This window comes from Bufo gargarizans, chromosome 6, assembly GCF_014858855.1.
Source record: "Bufo gargarizans isolate SCDJY-AF-19 chromosome 6, ASM1485885v1, whole genome shotgun sequence".
Taxonomy (NCBI): Eukaryota; Metazoa; Chordata; class Amphibia; order Anura; family Bufonidae; genus Bufo; species Bufo gargarizans.
Genome location: NC_058085.1, coordinates 350,940,955 through 350,960,460, shown reverse-complemented (window position 1 = coordinate 350,960,460; position 19,506 = coordinate 350,940,955). Strand labels below are relative to the sequence as shown.

The 19,506-nt window shown below is 43.9% G+C and overlaps 1 protein-coding gene across 3 annotated transcripts in view; it reads left to right on the top strand.

The window, feature by feature from the left end:
• LOC122942295 (alpha-2-macroglobulin-like) overlaps positions 1-1,326 on the top strand; it is a 186,263-nt gene extending 184,937 nt beyond the window's left edge. For 2 of the 3 annotated variants that reach the window (XM_044299829.1, XM_044299828.1), the window contains exon 36: positions 1,095-1,326. In XM_044299829.1, coding sequence (XP_044155764.1) covers positions 1,095-1,120 — 26 coding nt within the window. In that variant the 3' untranslated portion in view covers positions 1,121-1,326. The remainder of the gene's footprint in view (positions 1-1,094) is intronic. The other variant, XM_044299830.1, reaches the window with a different exon arrangement.
• The last annotated feature ends 18,180 nt before the right edge of the window (positions 1,327-19,506 follow it).

The window sequence follows — 19,506 nt, the reverse complement described above, 5'->3', positions numbered from 1 at the left end:
GTCTCCATAAGATCTGATTAACCCTTACCTTTCTCTTTCTTCACAAATACAAAAGAGGCTGACACTTTTTTCTATAGTGTGCAAGCACGACCACCACTGATGGATTGCAGGGTGGTCTGTAACCATGGAGACAAGCAGTGGATAATGTCATGGAAAAATAAATCCAGCCAGCAAAGGAAGCAATATAGATAATCACAATACATTAGTACGTGTCTTGTATTAATTTTCTCTACATGATAAATGCAACTTACTGAAGTGAGACAACCTTTAAGTGAGTGTTGTAATTGCTATTTTACAAGTAGTAAAATTTTGTGCAAGTACCTCCAAAACATCCCAAAGCCTTACTTTTGCAACTTTTTGAAGCCAGAATTCTGGAGTGCAGAGCTTTGATAAATTCCCCCAATGTCTCTTCACACAGGCAAATTATCAGGTCAATTATCTGTACACTTCTTCCTAGTAATTGACCTTTGTAAAGGTGTCTTCGTTCATCGAGTGAAAGTATCACTGATGTGCGGTGGTGTACCTGCAATAGAGGCAGACCACACAACTATTATGAGGTCTATACAGAAAGAACTTGCTCTTCTCTTCCCCATGCAAAAACACAGCATTTTCACACAGCCACCACTAGGGGAAGCTCAATGCAAAGAGATTATTCCCGCTTCACGGTAGTTGTATTAATTCCTATTCACTGAGCTCCCCCTAGTGGTGGCTTCAGGCAGCTAGCTTTGTGATAAAAGAGGAGATTTATCAATGTATTTTTGCCAGTTTTCTGGTGTAAATACATTGAAAAATATGGTGTTCAGAATAAGCATTATATACTTAATGTACCTGTTCCACTTTTTCCTGCATAAATGTCAGATAAAGTGGATGAGGCCAAAGACAATCACAATAGTGATCTCTTGTCCCCTACATACAGAGGAGTTGATCTGCAGCTCTAAACTCGTCTGGCAAACAGGCAATTATTAAGAATGAATGGTTCGTTCACTACGATTGCCTGCTCAGTCAGCCCGTGCTAAAAAGTCCTTTACCCTATTAAAAGTATAGTTTGCTTATGCTACTAATCTGTTTATAACCTTTCTTCTGTTATTTGGCAGCAGAAAAGTCTGAAAATTCAAGATGAGACCCGGTTGTACCGGTTGTATCAGAACCTACAACCCTGCAACAGAAGCAAAGATCCTGATAAAGCAATAACGCTGTTATAGTAACAATAAGAACACTAAATAAAATAACAAACACTTGTCTCACATCGTGTAGAAATATGCTTACTTACTCTGGCTAGTAGTCTGTAGATTCAGCAATAAAACTAAATAAAATCAAAATATAATACATTGTGAAAGTCGTGTCTGTAATTTCTATTTAACTGGAGATATCATTAAAGGGGTTCTCCGGCCCCTACTTGAAAATTGCCCATTGCAGACCGCAAAAAAACGGCACGGTCGTGTGCATGAGGCCTCATATTGAGCATACGGGTAATGAGATATTTTTTTTTCGTTCAGCCTCTGGGCTGAAAGAAAAAATTAACGGCACAGATTTCTTTCGCATCGATCAATGTGGATGAAAAAATCTCTGCCAAAAAATGTGCAAAAAAAAAAAAACGCTGCGATCGCTAATTAAGATTCAAAAAGCTCAAAAGTGATCATTATAGCGCCGCAGCGATTTTACAGTGTTTTTGCAGTGATCATAAAAAAAACATTTCTGTCACTGCGGTGGGGCGGACTGAACGCAAGTGTGCGCACAAGATCAGGCCTGCGTTTTTTGTAGAGCCTAAGGTGACCCTAATGTACTGATATAGATCTGATTGCGATCAGTCTTGATCACTTACAGATACTATATATTACTAGTGCTGATTAGCGACAGCGATGACGCTAATCAGCGACTAATCAGTGACTGCGGTGCGGTGGGCGCTAACTACCTAACAAGTAGCTAACTAACTGGCGGTGATAAGGGACCCTTAGGCCCCATTCACACGTCCGCAATTCTGTTCCGCATTTTGCAAAACGGAATTGCGGACCCATTCATTTCTATGGGGACAGACTTTGTCCTGCTCGGATCCGGAATTGCGGATATGCACTTCCGGGTCCGCACTTCCATTACGCAAAAATATAGAACATGTTCTATTCTTTCCCGCAATTGCGGACAAGAAAAGGCATTTTCTATATAGTTCTGGCAATGTGCGGATCCGCACAATGTGCGGCTCGGACGCGGACCAAAACCCAGCATGGGTATATGTAAAAATACACCCCAAAACACATTGCCCTACTTCTTCTTAGTACGGCGATACCACATGTGTGACACTTTTTTGCAGCCTAGGTGCGCAAAGGGGCCCAAATTCCAATGAGTACTTTTAGGATTTCACAGGGCATTTTTTACGCATTTGGATTCCAAACTACTTCTCACGCTTTAGGGCCCCTAAAATACCAGGGCAGTATAAATACCCCACAAGTGACCCCATTTTGGAAAGAAGACACCCCAAGGTATTACGTGAGGGGCATGGCGAGTTCATGTAAAATTTTATTTTTTGTCACAAGTTAGTGGAATATGAGACTTTGTAAGAGAAACAAAAATGTAAAAAATCATTTTCCGCTAACTTGTGCAAAAAAAAATTTATTTTCTAGGAACTCGCCATGCCCTTCACGGAATACCTTGGGGTGTCTTCTTTCTAAAATGGGGTCACTTGTGGGGTATTTATACTGCCCTGGTATTTTAGGGGCCCTAAAGCGTGAGAAGTAGTTTGGAATCCAAATGCGTAAAAAGTGCCCTGTGAAATCCTAAAGGTACTCATTGGAATTTGGGCCCCTTTTTACACCTAGGCTGCAAAAAAGTGTCACACATGTGGTATCGACGTACTCGGGAGAAGTAGGGCAATGTGTTTTGGGGTGTATTTTTACATATACCCATACTGTGTGTGAAAAATATCTCTGTAAATGACAACTTTTTACAAACCGGATTCCAAAAAAGTTGGGACACTATACAAATTGTGAATAAAAACTGAATGCAATGATGTGGAGGTGCCAACTTCTAATATTTTATTCAGAATAGAACATAAATCACGGAACAAAAGTTTAAACTGAGAAAATGTACCATTTTAAGGGAAAAATATGTTGAATCAGAATTTCATGGTGTCAACAAATCCCAAAAAAGTTGGGACAAGGCCATTTTCACCACTGTGTGGCATTTCCCCTTCTTCTTACAACACTCAACAGATGTCTGGGGACCGAGGAGACCAGTTTCTCAAGTTTAGAAATAGGAATGCTCTCCCATTCTTGTCTAATACAGGCCTCTAACTGTTCAATCGTCTTGGGCCTTCTTTGTTGCACCTTCCTCTTTATGATGCGCCAAATGTTCTCTATAGGTGAAAGATCTGGACTGCAGACTGGCCATTTCAGTACCCGGATCCTTCTCCTACGCAGCCATGATGTTGTGATTGATGCAGAATGTGGTCTGGCATTATCTTGGTGAAAAATGCAGGGTCTTCCCTGAAAGAGATGACGTCTGGATGGGAGCAGATGTTGTTCTAGAACCTGAATATATTTTTCTGCATTGATGGTGCCTTTCCAGACATGCAAGCTGCCCATGCCACACGCACTCATGCAACCCCATACCATCAGAGATGCAGGCTTCTGAACTGAGCGTTGATAACAACTTGGGTTGTCCTTGTCCTCTTTGGTCTGGATGACATGACGTCCCAGATTTCCAAAAAGAACTTTGAATCGTAACTCGTCTGACCCCAGAACAGTCTTCCATTTTGCCACACTCCATTTTACATGATCCCTGGCCCAGTGAAAACGCCTGAGCTTGTGGATCTTGCTTAGAAATGGCTTCTTCTTTCAGCTGGCAACGGCGGATGGCACGGTGGATTGTGTTCACTGACAATGGTTTCTGGAAGTATTCCTGAGCCCATTCTGTGATTTCCTTTACAGTAGCAGTCCTGTTTGTGGTGCAGTGTCGTTTAAGGGCCCGGAGATCACGGGCATCCAGTATGGTTTTACGGCCTTGACCCTTACGCACAGAGATTGTTCCAGATTCTCAGAATCTTCGGATGATGTTATGCACAGTTGATGATGATAGATGCAAAGTCTTTGCAGTTTTTCGCTGGGTAACACCTTTCTGATATTGCTCCACTATCTTTCTGCGCAACATTGTGGGAATTGGTGATCCTCTACCCATCTTGGCTTCTGAGAGACACTGCCACTCTGAGAAGCTCTTTTTATACCCAATCATGTTGCCAATTGACCTAATTAGTGTTAATTGGTCTTCCAGCTCTTCGTTATGCTCAAATTGACTTTTTCCAGCCTCTTATTGCTACTTGTCCCAACTTTTTTGGGATTTGTTGACACCGTAAAAATTTTAATCAACGTATTTTTCCTTTAAAATGATACATTTACTCGGATTAAACGTTTGATCTGTCATCTACGTTCTATTACAAATAAAACATTGACATTTGCCATCTCCACATCATTGCATTCAGTTTTTATTCACAATTTGTTTAGTGTCCCAACTTTTTTGGAATCCGGTTTGTAATTTTTTTATACAAAGTTGTCAATTTACAGAGATATTTCTCTCACCCAGCATGCGTATATGTAAAAATACACCCCAAAACACATTGCCCTACTTCTCCTGAGTACGGCGATACTACATGTGTGACACTTTTTTGCAGCTTAGGTGCGTAAAGGGGCCGAAAGTCCAACGAGTACCTTTAGGCTTTACAGGTTTGCTCACAATAAAGCCCCGCCCAAAATCTCAGAACAGTAAACACACCCCAAAAATGACCCCATTTCAGAAAGTATGCACCCCAAGGTATTCACTGAGGGGCATAGTAAGTCCGTGGGAGATTTTTTATTTTTTTTTGCCAGAAGTTAGCAGAAATGTTAACTTTATTATTATTATTTTTTTTCAGAAAGTGTCATATTCCGCTAACTTGTGAAAAAAACATACATGAACTCACCATGCCCCTCCGCAAATACTTTGGGGTATCTTCTTTCTAAAATGGGGTCATTTGGGGGGTATTTATACTATCCTGGCATTCTAGCACCTCAAGAAACATGACAGGTGCTCAGAAAGTCAGAGCTGCATCAAAATGCGGAAATTCACATTTTTGTACCATAGTTTGTAAATGCTATAACTTTTGCGCAAACCCATAAATATACACTTACTGGATCTTTTTTTTATCAAAGACATGTAGCACAATAAATTCTGACACAAACTTGTATAGAAATGTAATTATATTTGAACAATTCAACCACAGAAAGTTAAAAATACACTTTTTTTACGAGAAAATTGCGGCCTATTTGGATTTATATCGGAAAAACTAAAAATCTTAGCAGCAATCAAATACCACCAAAAAGAAAGCAGTTTTTGTGAGAAGAAAAGGAGGTAAAATTAATTTGGGTGGAAAAATTTTATGACCGAGCAATAAACCGTGAAAGTAGTGTGGTGCAGAATTGTAAAAAGTGGTCTGGTCATTAAGGGGGTTTAAGCTAGGGGGGCTGAGGTGGTTAATATACATAGCTATCAAATTATATAGCACTTTTTTTGGTACATACACAGCAGAGTTACATTATTAACCCCTTCAGGACCCTGTCATTTTTCACCTTAAGGACCAGGCCATTTTTTTGCAAATCTGGCATTTGTCACTTTATGTGGTGATAACTTTAAAACATTTTTACTTATCCAGGCCATTCTGAGATTATTTTCTCGTCACATATTGTACTTCATGACAGTGGTTAAATTGAGTTAAAAAAATGTATTTATATTTATAAAAAAAAGATCAAAATTTACAAAAATTTGGAAACATTAGCAAATTTGCAAATTTCTCTACTTTTGTAATACATAGTATTACCTCCAAAAACAGTTATTAGTTTACATTCCCCATATGTTTACTTCATGTTTAGATCATTTAGTGAATGCCATTTTATTTTTTGGGGACGTTAGAAGGCTTAGAAGTTTTGAAGTAAATAAAACCCACTTTTTAAGGACCAGTTCAGGTCTGAAGTCACTTTGTGAGGCTTACATAATAGAAACCACCCAAAAATGACCCCATTTTAGAAACTAAACCCCTAAAGGTATTCAAAACTGATTTTACAAACTTTGTTAACCCTTTAGGTGTTCCACAAGAATTAATGGAAAATAGAGATATAAGTTCAAAATTTCCCATTTTTGGCAGATTTTCCATTTTAATCAATTTTTTCCAGTTACAAAGAAAGGGTTAACAACCAAACAAAAACTCAATATTTATGGCCCTGATTCTGTAGTTTACAGAAAAACCCCATATGTGGTTGTAAACTGCTGTACGGGCACACGGTATTGCGCAGAAAGAAAGGAACGCCATATGGTTTTTGGAAAGCAGATTTCACTGGGATAATTTTAAGCTGCCATGTCACATTTGAAGACCCCCTGATTCACCCCTAGAGTAGAAACCTTAAAAAAGAGACCCAATTTTAGAAACTACACCCCTCAAGGTGTACAAAACTGATTTTACAAACTTTGTTAAGCCTTTAGGTGTTCGGGGGGGGCGGAGCTAGCGCCGGACCGACATGGACGTCTGTGTCTGAGCTCTCCGAGAAAGACGCCACTTTCCTACAGCTCACTTAAGCCCCTGGACTAAATTATGGGCAAGATCGGTCAGCAAAGGACCGGGGATTCGTCCCAGCACCAGAAAACCCCAGCAACTAGCGGTGATATGGATCGCTTCATCAAAAAAGCTGCCGCTGCATATGTGGCAAAGGAGTCTAAGATGGCGCCGTCTCCCTGCAAAGACTCGGCTGAGTTAGACCCGGACGCGCAAGAAGACACAAGCGATACCGACGGTGCCAAGAGCCGCAAACTCCTACCAATCTCGAGGAAGTACCTGGATCTGGCCCTCCAGAAGGCTATGAGTCCCCTGGTAGGTGAAATTTCATCACTAAGGGAGGACATTAAACACGTGGGCGGTAGAGTGGAAGCGCTTGAAGAGACGCAAGCCGCTATGCTAGATTTTCATGCCGCCTCAGCCTCGAGTCTACAGAAATGCCAGTCACATCTGAATGCGGTCTATAATGCCCTGGAAGACCAGGAAAACCGCGGCAGGAGGAACAACCTCAGGTTCAGAGGTGTCCCTGAATCAGACTCTGCAGGCGAAGCCCTAGACATTGTGAGGTCTATTTGCGCGGACTTATTGGGCCCGGATTGCCCAGACCCTCTAATTATTGAAAGGGCCCACCGTGCCCTTCGTCCAAAACCGGACGCTAACAACCCTCCTAGGGACATCATATGCCGCTTCTTACAATTTCCGGACAAGGAAGCAGTCCTAAGCAAGGCCCGTAGACTCGAAGGGGTTAAGTTTATAGGTGTAACCGTTTCAGTCTTTCAAGACCTTGCGCCTGTTACCCTTCAGAAAAGAAAGGCACTAAAACCATTAACGGAATGGCTTAGACACCGCAAGATTCTGTATAGATGGAATTTTCCGTTCAGCCTCTCCTTTGCGGTCAATGGCAGAAGGATTACTATCAGGACCCATGCGGACTTGGAACCGGTGTATGATCTCCTGGACATTTCTCCATTGGATATTGATGACTGGGACTTGGTTCGGGACTTAACCCTTTTGCCAGAGCTACCCAGGTACACCCCTTTTGAACCCAAAGACACTCCTAAATCGCGTCGCCAAAAGAAAAGGAATCAATCTCTTACCCCCAGGCGCATCGCCTCAGAAGATCATTGAACTCTTTTCGCAGCGTCTGGATTCCCTAACAACGTCTGCTCTAAGCAGAATGATCTTGCTTCAACGTAAAGCCTTTAGGTGTTCCACAAGAATTGATGGAAAATAGAGTAGAAATTTCTGAATTTCACTTTTTTGGGCAGATTTTCCATTTTAATCCACTTTTTTCAACTAACAAAGCAAGGATTAACAGCAAAACAAAACTCAATATTTATGGCCCTGATTCTTTAGTTTACAGAAACACCCCCTTTGTGGTTGTAAACTGCTGTACGGGCACACGGTATTGCGCAGAAGGAAAGGAACGCCATATGGTTTTTGGAAAGCAGATTTCACTGGGATAATTTTAAGCTACCATGTCACATTTGAAGACCCCCTGATGCACCCCTAGAGTAGAAACTCCAAAAAGGGACCCCATTTTAGAAACTACACCCCTCAAGGTGTACAAAACTGATTTTACAAACTTTGTTAACCCTCTAGGTGTTCCATAAGAATTGATGGAATATAGAGATGAAATTTCAGAATTCCACTTTTTTTTGGCAGATTTTCCATTTTAATCCATTTTTTTCAACTAACAAAGCAAGGATTAACAGCCAAACAAAACTCAATATTTATGGCCCTGATTCTTTAGTTTACAGAAACACCCCATATGTGGTCGTAAACTGCTATACGGGCACACGGTATTGAGCAGAAGGAAAGGAATGCCATATGGTTTTTGAAAAGCAGATTTCACTGGGATAATTTTAAGCTGCCATATCACATTTGAAGACCCCCTGATGCACCCCTAGAGTGAAAACCTCAAAAAAGTGACCCCAGTTTAGAAACTATACCCTTCAAGGTATACAAAACAGATTTTACAAACTTTGTCAACCCTCTAGGTGTTCCACAAGAATTAATGAAAAATAGAGATAAAATTTCTAAATTTTAATTTTTGGCAGATTTTCAATTTTAATCCATTTTTTCTGTTACAAAGCAAGGGTTAACAGCCAAACAAAACTCAATATTTATGGCCCTGATTCTATAGTTTACAGAAACACCTCATATGTGGTCGTAAACTACTGTATGGGACATGGCATTGCGCAGAAGGAAAGGAATGCCATATGGTTTTTTGGAGACAGATTTTGCTGGACTGTTTTTTTGACCCCATGTCTCATTTGAAGCCCTCCTGATGCACCCCTAGAGTAGAAACTCCCAAAAAGTGACCCCATTTTGGAATCTACGGGATAAGGTGGCAGTTTTGTTGTTACTATTTTAGGGAACATATGATTTTTGGTTGCTCTATATTACACTTTTTGTGAGACAAAGTAATAAAAAATTGCCGTTTTGGCACAGTTTTTATTTTTTGTTATTTATAACGTTCATCTGACAGGTTAGAACATGTGGTATTTTTAATAGAGCAGGTTGTTACGGACACGACAATACCAAATATGGTTGTTGGTTGTTTGTTTCAGTTTTACACAATAAAGCATTTTTGAAAAAAAAAAAAAGATTTTTCACTGTCTCCACATTCTGAAATCCGTATTTTTTGTATTTTTTGGGCGACTGTCTTTGTATGGGCTCATTTTTTTCGGGGTGTATTTTAGGGTGTATATGACTATTTGATCGCTTAATATTAAACTTTTTGAGATGTAAAGTGACAAAAGGCTTTTTTTTTCCGCGGTGTTTACCTGAAGGGTTAGATCATGTGAAATGTTTATACAGCAGGTTCTTACGGACGTGGCAATACCTAATATGTCTACTTTTTTTTATTTATGTAAGTTTTACACAATGATATCATTTTTTAAACAAAAAAAAATGATGTTTTAGTGTCTCCATATTATGAAACCCATAGTTTTCGGGTTTTTGGGCGATTGTCTTAGTTAGGGTATCATTTTTGCTGGATGAGATGACGGTTTGATTGGCACTCTTTTGGGGTGCATATGATTTTTTGATCGCTTGCTATTACACTTTTTGTGATGTAAGGTGACAAAAAATTGCTTTTTTGACACCTTTTTTATTTTTTTATTTTTTACGGTGTTCATCTGAGGGGTTAGGTCATGGGATATTTTTGTATAGCAGGTTCTTACGGATGCGACGATACCTAATATGTCAACTTTTTTTTATTTATGTAAGTTTTACACAATGATATCATTTTTAAAACCCAAAAAATCATGTTTTAGTGTCTCCATAGTCTGAGAGCCATAGTTTTTAAAAAATTTTGGGCGATTGTCTTAGTTAGGGTATCATGTTTTGTGGGATGAGGTGATGGTAGATTGGTACTATTTTGGGGGCCATACGCCTTTTTGATCGCTTGGTGTTGCACTTTAAGTGATGTAAGGTGACAAAAAATGTTTTATTTAGCACAGTTTTTATTTTATTTTATTGACGGTGTTCATTTGAGGGGTTAGGTCATGTGATATTTTTATAGAGCCAGTCGATACGGGTGCGACGATACCTAATTTGTCTACTTTTCTTTTTTTCCCCCTATTTAAAAAATAAATAAAAATTACTTTATTTTGGGAAAAGGATGCTTTTTTTTTACTTGAAACTTTTTATTTTTTTTTACACTTTATTTTTTGTCTCACTCTGGGACTTCAACTTTTGGGGGTCTGATCCCCTTTACAATGCATCACAATACTTCTGTTTTGTGATGCATTGGCTGTAAGTTTATTACAGACTATAATACAATTACAGATCTCACAGGCTCTCCCAGAAGGCAGCCACGATGCCTAAGGAAGGCACCGGGCTGTCTTCCCTGCCATAAGGTCCCCGTCACAGCAGCACGGGGACCCGATGGAAGCTCTGATCCCCGCACGGACATCACATGTGCTGCGGTCAGCGCTGACCGCGGCACATCAAGGGTTAATGCGCTGGCATCGGTGCCGGCGCATGCAGCAGGGGTCTAGCCATCAGTGACTGCCGGACCCCTGCCGCGGATCGGACGGGCGCATCTCCTGCACCCGCCCGATTACATCCCCGTACATCTATGCCGCAGGTCCTCTACGGGTTAAGATTACTACATACTTTCGACGTTGGCAGTGTGTAGCTCATGAAGGAAGTCACATGTGGTGAACCGGTGACAATATTTTGTAAACTGCACAGATTGTTAACTGCTCACATGCTGCTGTGGTGAAAGTGTATTGTGAGTGGACAAATGGCACCATTGGGATTAAGCAACATAGAAACTGTAGAGTACCAGGTGCCTTTGATGTGAGAGGTGAATGTCAGCTATGAAGGTGCGCAAGGGCGGACCGACACACTACAGTGGAGCAGCTCACCGTCAAAATGAACCAGGGGACTACCAAACGTGTCTAAAACAGTTTAGTGAACCCTAAGGCATGGGCACTGCATCTCTGCTAACGAAGTTGCATCGGCAGAAAAGGCTTCGATTTTCACAGCAGTATTGAAATTGGACCTCTGCTGGTTGCCTTCTCTGATGCGTAACTTTTTCTGCTACATCGAACAGATAAACCTTAGCGTGTCAGGCCAGAAACCTCAGAGAACAAACACCCTGCAACCATTGGTGGAAGAACACAAGCTGGTGATAGCAGCGTTGTTGCCTCTGGAATTTTCTCATTGCATTCTCTTGGCTCAGTCATACATACACCCATACAGTACATGCTGATTGTCTTCCCTGAGGCAGATGGGATCTTTCAGAAAGTTAAACAGTGTTAAACAGCGTAGAAATGTTAAATACTGCTGTTATATTGTGGTTTGAAAAAAACACCTATTTTGTGCTAGATAGTACATTTGCGGCCTGCGCTGCATTTCTGACAGTCCAATACAACTGTTAAACACTGCTGTTATAATTTTGTTTGAAAACCCACCCTTTTTGTAATAGATTGTACATTTGCGGCCTGCGCTGCATATCTGGTGTCACATTCCATTCCATTTAAAGAAAAAAAACAATTTTGACTGAATAAATAGCAGTCATTTACACACGTGTTTGTGTGTTTAAGGCCCAGTGCAGTGCATAGTGTCACTTCAGCGCCATTCATATCTGGTGTCACATTCAATTCCATTTAAATAGAAAAAAATATTTTGACTGAATAAATAGCAGTCAGTTACACACGTGTTTGTGTGTTTAAGGCCCAGTGCAGTGCATAGTGTCACTTCAGCGCAACTCATATCTTGTGTCACAGTAGCTTGCACGCATAGTACAACTTAACTAATTTAAAAAAAAATGACAGGCAGAGGCCTGGTGCAGAGGCCTGGTGCTGTGATTCCCTTTGGCCCTAGACTAATGCCCAGTGTTCAGAGGCCACGTACCCTGAACTCGAAAAGTTCTGAGTACATAGTTGACTGGCTAACACAGGACACCCAATCTTCTACAGTTTCCGCTCGGAACCTTGACGCACCATCCTCCTCCAGCTCAGCTTTGGGCACCTCTCAAGTTACCACTCGCCCGCCTGCCGCCACCACCAACACTAGCACCACAGTCGCTTCACTTGATCTGTCAGAGGAGTTATTTACACATCAGTTGGAAGAAATGAGTGATGCGCAACCATTATTGCCAGAGGATGTAGATAACAGGGATATGTCACAGTCAGGCAGCATTACACACATGGACGTATGGTGTGATGATGATGATGATGTACCCGCTGCTGCTTCGGTTGATGATGACGATGTGTCCTTGGAAGTCACATGGGTGCCCGCTCGAAGAGAAGAAGAACAGGGGGAAAGTTCTGATGGGGAGACAGAGAGGAGGAGGAGACGAGTTGCAAGCAGGGGGAGGTCGTCGCAAGGAGCTAGTGGCACAGTCAGACAGCATGCATCGGCACACGGGTTCAGCCAGACAGCACGCCAATCAACGCATGCTGTTGCCACCACCAGAATGCCGTCATTGCAGAGCTCAGCAGTGTGGCATTTTTTTTGTGTGTCTGCCTCTGACAACAGCGATGCCATTTGCGACCTGTGCCAAAAGAAACTGAGTCGTGGGAAGTCCAACACCCACCTAGGTACAACTGCTTTGCGAAGGCACATGATCGCACATCACAAACTCCTATGGAATCAACACATGATGACGAGTACAAGCAGCAAACAAACTCAAAGCCGCCATCCTCCTCCTGGTCCAGTATCTTCAGCCATGTCAACCACTGATGTCCTCCTTGCCCCCTCTCCAACATCCGCCACTCCGTCCTTCGCCTTGAGCAGTTCCTGCTCATTTGCCCACAGTCAGGTGTCTGTCAAGCACATGTTTGAGCGTAAGAAGCCAATGTCACAAAGTCACCCCCTTGCCCGGCGTCTGACAGCTGGCTTGTCTGAACTCTTAGCCCGCCAGCTTTTACCATACAAGCTGGTGGAGTCTGAGGCGTTCCAAAATTTTTTAGCTATTGGGACACCTCAGTGGAAGGTACCCGGCCGAAATTTCTTTGCACAAAAGGCAATCCCCAACCTGTACTCGATTGTGCAAAAGGAAGTAATGGCATGTCTGGCACACAGTGTTGGGGCAAGGGTCCATCTGACCACTGATACCTGGTCTGCAAAGCACGGTCAGGGCAGGTATATCACCTACACTGCGCATTGGGTAAACCTGCTGACGGCTGACAAACATGGAATGCGTGGCTCTGCAGAGGAGTTGGTGACACCGCCACGACTTGCAGGCAGGCCTGCTGCCACCTACTCCTCCTACTCCATCCTCTACCATAACCTCCTCGGCTGAGTCCTCTTCTGCTGCTGCGTCTTGCTCCACATCAACGGCACCCCCCAGCTCCCCAGGGGCTATTCCACATCCCGAATACGGCAGTGTCACGCCGTCTTGGGGTTGACTTGCCTGAAAGCAGAGAGTCACACCGGACCAGCACTCCTGTCCGCCCTGAACGCACAGGTGGATCAGTGGCTGACTCCGCACCAACTGGAGATCGGCAAAGGGGTGTGTGACAACGGAAGCAATTTGTTCGCGCCATTGAATTTGGGCAAGTTGACACATGTGCCGTGCATGGCACATGTGTTGAATCTGATCGTACAACGCTTTGTGCATAAGTACCCAGGCTTACAGGATGTCCTGAAGCAGGCCAGGAAGGTGTGTGGCCATTTCAGGCATTCCTACACGGCATTGGCGCACTTTTCAGATATCTAGTGGCGAAACAACATGCCAGTGAGGCGCTTGATTTGCGACCGCCCGACACGTTGGAATTCAACACTCCTAATGTTCGACCGCCTGCTCCAACAAGAAAAAGCCGTCAACGAGTATATGTATGACCGGGGTGCTAGGACAGCCTCTGCGGAGCTGGGAATTTTTTTGCCACATTACTGGACGCTCATGTTCAATGCCTGTAGGCTCATGCGTCCTTTTGAGGAGGTGACAAACCTAGTCAGTTGCACCGAAGGCACCATCAGCGACATCATACCATTTGTTTTCTTCCTGGAGCGTGCCCTGCGAAGAGTGCTGGATCAGGCCGTAGATGAGCGTGAAGAGGAAGAGTTGTGGTCACCATCACCACCAGAAACAGCCTTATCAGCACCGCTTGCTGGACCTGCAGCAACGCTGGAAGAGGATTGTGAGGAAGAGGAGTCAGAGGAGGAATGTGTCTTTGAGGAGGAGGAGGAAGACCAACCACAACAGGCATCCCAGGGTGCTCGCTGTCACCTATCTGGTACCCGTGGTGTTGTATGTGGCTGGGGGGAAGAACATACCTTCAGTGAGATCACTGAGGATGAGGAACGGGACATGAGTAGCTCGGCATCCAACCTTGTGCAAATGGGGTCTTTCATGTTGTCGTGCCTGTTGAGGGACCCTCGTATAAAAAGGCTGAAGGAGAATGACCTGTACTGGGTGTCCACGCTACTAGACCCCCGGTATAAGCAGAAAGTGCCTGAAATGTTACCAAATTACTGCAAGTCGGAAAGGATGCAGCAGTTCCAAAATAAATTAAAAAGTATGCTTTACACAGCGTATAAGAGTGATGTCACAGCACGACGGGAATCTAACAGGGGAAGCGGTGAAAGTAATCCTCCTCCCACGACCACGCCGGCAAGGACAGGACGCTTTACAGACGTGTTGTTGATGGAGGACATGCAGAGCTTTTTAAGTCCTACGCATCGCCACAGCCCTTCGGGGTCCACCCTCAGAGAACGACTCGACCGACAGGTAGCAGACTACCCCGCCTTAACTGCAGATAGACACTCTGAGGAGCGATGAACCCCTTGACTACTGGGTGTGCAGGCTTGCCCTGTGGCCTGAGCTATCCCAATTTGCGATAGAACTTCTGGCCTGCCCCGCTTCATGTGTCCTGTCAGAAAGGACCTTCAGTGCAGCAGGAGGTATTGTCACTGAGAAGAGAAGTCGCCTAGGTCAAAAAAGTCTAGATTACCTCACCTTTATTAAGATGAATGAGGGATGGATCCCGAAGGGACTGACAGTGGGCGATACATTCGACTAAAAAAAGCCTGATGAGATGAGCTGCCTTGGGCTAAAAATGGTCCACACGCTGCTGTATTTTATGTCTGAATGCCGGATGACTTGTGTGACTTATCCGCCACCAACTAGGGTTCAAGCCGCAATGTTTTAGGGCACTTTCTGCCTGGGAAACAAACATCAATTTTTCTGGCCGCTGCTACAGCAGTGGCTGCAACAATACCTAATTTTTCAGGCATGTGTACATGCCTAATATTTCTGGCCTCTGGTGCTGCACTGTGGCTTCAAAAACCCAAGAAAAAAAGGCACATACATGTGTCAATTCCCCTTCGTGATCGTTACCTTGTCGTGGTGAAGGGGTTTGCGTATCACAATGAAGCGACCACCTCTATGAGTGTGTTGGCAATGGCAATGTTGGCACACCCCAGATGATAAGGTCGTTGCTTCATTGTGAATAGACCAAAAGCGATTGGCTGGATAATTTTGCATAGAAAAAACATTAATTTTCTTTGTGATCATCTATGGTGATCATTAAAGCCTACTAGGCCAACAATGGGCCCACACTGCAGAATCATTGTTTTCTGGGTCACTTAACTGTCACTGAACTACCTCAGCACGACCATAGGCTTTGAAAACCCCCCATCGCCTGCAATCTCTCAAACGTGCGCACGAGCACAGTCATCACTACACCAAGATTGACGCATAGAGGTATAAAATTTATGTCATGAGTGTGTCCACTATTGACAACTCTTTGTGGTTGTCTAAAATCTAATCCATACACGTCCCCTGATAGGGGACATAACAAATATTAAACTGATAATAGAACAACATAACACACCACAACTATCTGGCGGCACATTAGATTGCACGCGCAGTGCCCCAAATTTGAAGTAGGAGGACGGACCAAGCATCTTTTTCCATCTCCCGGTTCCTAAAATCGATGCCATATACACGTCCCCTGATAGGGGACGTAACATGGATTAAACTGATAAGAATAGAACTACATAACACACCACTCCTATATGGTGGCACATTAGATTGCACGCGCAGTGCCCCAAATTTGAAGTAGGAGGACCGACCAAGCATCTTTTCACATCTCCCAGTTCCTAAAATCGATGCCATATACACGTCGCCTGATAGGGGACGTAACAGGGATTAAACTGATAAGAATAGAACTACTTAACACACCACTCCTAGGCTACGTGGCTGGGTGGAGGAAGAGATCTTCAATGACATCAGTGAGTACAAGGAACGGGACATGGCTAGCGGACATGGCTAGCTTGGTATCCAACCTTGTGCAAATGGACTGTTTGCGGTTGTTTGCGGTGCGTTAAACGGGGAGTTTGGTCTGTCACTGTGAAGCGGGCGTAACCCTTACACTACCTGATCGATACAACATCCTACCTGATGTTTTAAAGCACGTTATTCCAAACAATTTAGGAATGTTAGGTGATTTATGCCCTTTATGGATTAAAACCAGACTCTGCGCTAACTATGTCATATTCCATGGGAGTTTTGCCATGGATCCCCCTCCGGCATGCCACAGTCCAGGTGTTAGTCCCCTTGAAACAAGTTTTCCATCACTATTGTGGCCAGAAAGAGTCCCTGTGGGTTTTAAAATTTGCCTGCCTATTGAAGTCTATGGCGGTTCGCCAGGTTTGCCCGTTTGCAAACATTTGCGAAAATTCGCGTTCGCCGTTCGTGAACGGAAAATTTTATGTTTGCGACATCTCTACTGGTCATCAGTTGTGGTACACCCTGGCTCTGCTCCGAATCTTGGCCTGGGATGAGGATCCATGCATGGCTGAGCCCACAAAAATGTATTGGCAGGCAATTGCAGAATAAATGGGCCTGTCACTGGTATAGGCCCCATGGGCCTGGGGGTTAACACTGTCGGAGATTCAATGGGTCTGGGTGTCACTGGCTTCTCGCGTAACACAGCTTCTCAGGTGCCGCAACGGCGGGCACAGCTATGGGAGTCGCCGAGCTGGCGGCGACAGGAACTCTGACTGCAGGCTCGGGGACATTAGAGTACATTGGGGGATCAGTATGGTCCGGTGGTATCGGTGCCACTCTGGACGCGACAAGCTGGCGCAGGCCATGAAGGTGAATCTCTAACCTGGCAATTTGATCCTCCAGTCTCTCGGCGCTGCTCCGCTGCAGGTTCAGGCGCTGGGTCCGAACTTTTTTCTCTCCGCAGGGCATCAAGGGTTTCATGGAACTTGTCCGCAGGTAATGACATCCCGGTAGGAGAATCTCTTTGGCGACATGTCCGATCCCTCTATTGCACACAGCAGGGCGGCATGCAGGACTCCAAGACCTCCCACTGCTCCGGGAGGCCACCCCTAGGTACTCCAACATGGGGAGGCGGAGTCCATACAGGCAGACATGCAAAAAAGCTGATAAGGCGGTGGTGCGGACATCCAGTCTTTTCCACTTTTTCAGCAGACGGCGCCAAATTCTTCCCGCCAATACCATACAGGGATGGCGCAGCAATAATTTCAGTCAGCTTTGGCGGCCATCTTTAAGCAAAACGCTGTCCATTCACTGACAGCAAGCAGTGACTTAAGAAGCGGCAAACAGTCCACAACAATACAATTTTCACACCGCAATTTTCACAGTTCTTGGCCCAGCAATTTTTCAAATAAACATATAGGGCTTTTATCACTTTTTAGGCAATATTGGCACACAGTTCAAATTTCACAATGGCGTAGGAATAATCCGTAAATCCTGTTTGTGACGCCAAAATATGCAGTACGCAGCCCTGAAGGGTGAGTGAGTGGCAGGTCACGGTTAATAGGCAAAGCCGGAGGTTGCTCTTGGTACTCACAGTTCATAGAAGACCCTGGGCAGACGTACAGCAGTGATGGAGAGGCTGGCACATGAATCCTCTGGGGCACTCTCTGTGTATAGGGACCAGGCCAGGTGGTAGGTGAGGTGCCCTGGGTGTTGCAGGTTTAAGGTGCCCGTAGCAAGATCCCTTTAAGTTTGTGACGCCAGTGCCGGTACCGGTGGCACACCGATTTAATGCAGTAATAAGTGAGGAACACTAGTTGCAGTGAACCAAAACTTCTGTTTACTGAACAGTTAGCTATTTACAGTCTTTGGTCAAAAGCTCCATAAGTAAGAGGCGGTAACATGCAGGCTTGACATCAATTGGCAGGTAAAATGTTCTTGCAAGATACTCAGAGGGTTAAACACTTACAGATCAGGCTGCACTTTTCCTCAGAATCCTGTCTGTCTTTATCCCAAGGCCCGTATACCCTATTGCTGGATTTATCCTTGGTTAGGGAAACTTCCTCAGATATATGACTCCTTGCTTTAAATAGATCCTTCTGCCCTTCAGCTCTCTGTTTGGCTGGAGCAATAGCTCTGCTCTGTACTCTTGTGGGAACTGGGTTTCTCAGGAGGCAGGCTCTTCTCCTGGTGGCAAACTAGAAGCCTGGGCTATCTAGCTGCATATCAGAAGCTGGATCCCAGCTACCCTCTGACTAGGGTGCACACTGACTTCTGGAATTCACAGACTCTGACTGACTGCTCTCTCTGGTCTGGACCTGGCTATTTATACTAGAGGGTTCCCTAGCTCCCTCTACTGTCTAGGAGGAGGAATTACACCCCTACAGGCCTGGTACACGGGAGATAAACATAAATAACATGACAATTCACATAAAATTGCAATATAAAATACAATAACCATGTTCCACAGAAGGTGGAGAACAACGTGAATCAATTGACCCTTGTGTAGTGCCCACATTTACCTAGTGGGACACTACAGAGGCAGAACTGAGAGAGGGATAGAGGTGTTTTTTAGGAATGGGCACAGAATATCCTTTGAGCAGCAGGAAACATCAGTAGCTCCACTGAGGCACACTGAGGACCTACAAATTTTTAATCTATCCAATCGTTCTTTGACAGTGACTGAGATGGAACTTTTACGTAAGGGGCTGCCTTTGTCCCAGTGTGCAATTATAACCCTAATTGGGTGAAGGACATCAATCTCTTCATCAGAAAACTTAAATGGAGAAAATTCTTCCTCACTCATGATCGTGATCAATGCCAGAGGTTGGGCATTGAGGAGGAAGAATTGGATGATGTGCTCCTTCTGGCAGACTTGTAGGAGAAAGGTCAGAGGCCGATAGGCACTGGACCTTTTACCCACTTTAAATCACCCTCTAAGAAGAATCCACCAGTCAGTGAATACTCTACCCTGGACACTACATGTGTATAAGCAGGGATCAAATAACCTGACCCCAGGTGAATCCGAGGCCTTGGAATTGTTACAAAATGGAAAAGATTTCATTATAAAACCCTTGGATAAAGGAGGAAATGTAGTAGTCTTAGGAAAGGAAGCATACAAGGAGATGTGCCTACGGATCTTAAATGATAGATCATGTTACGCCAAACTGAATTCGAACCCGACTGATACCCTTTAAAAGAAATTGAGGCTAAAAGAGAAGGTTTGGTTAGTAAGACCGAATAT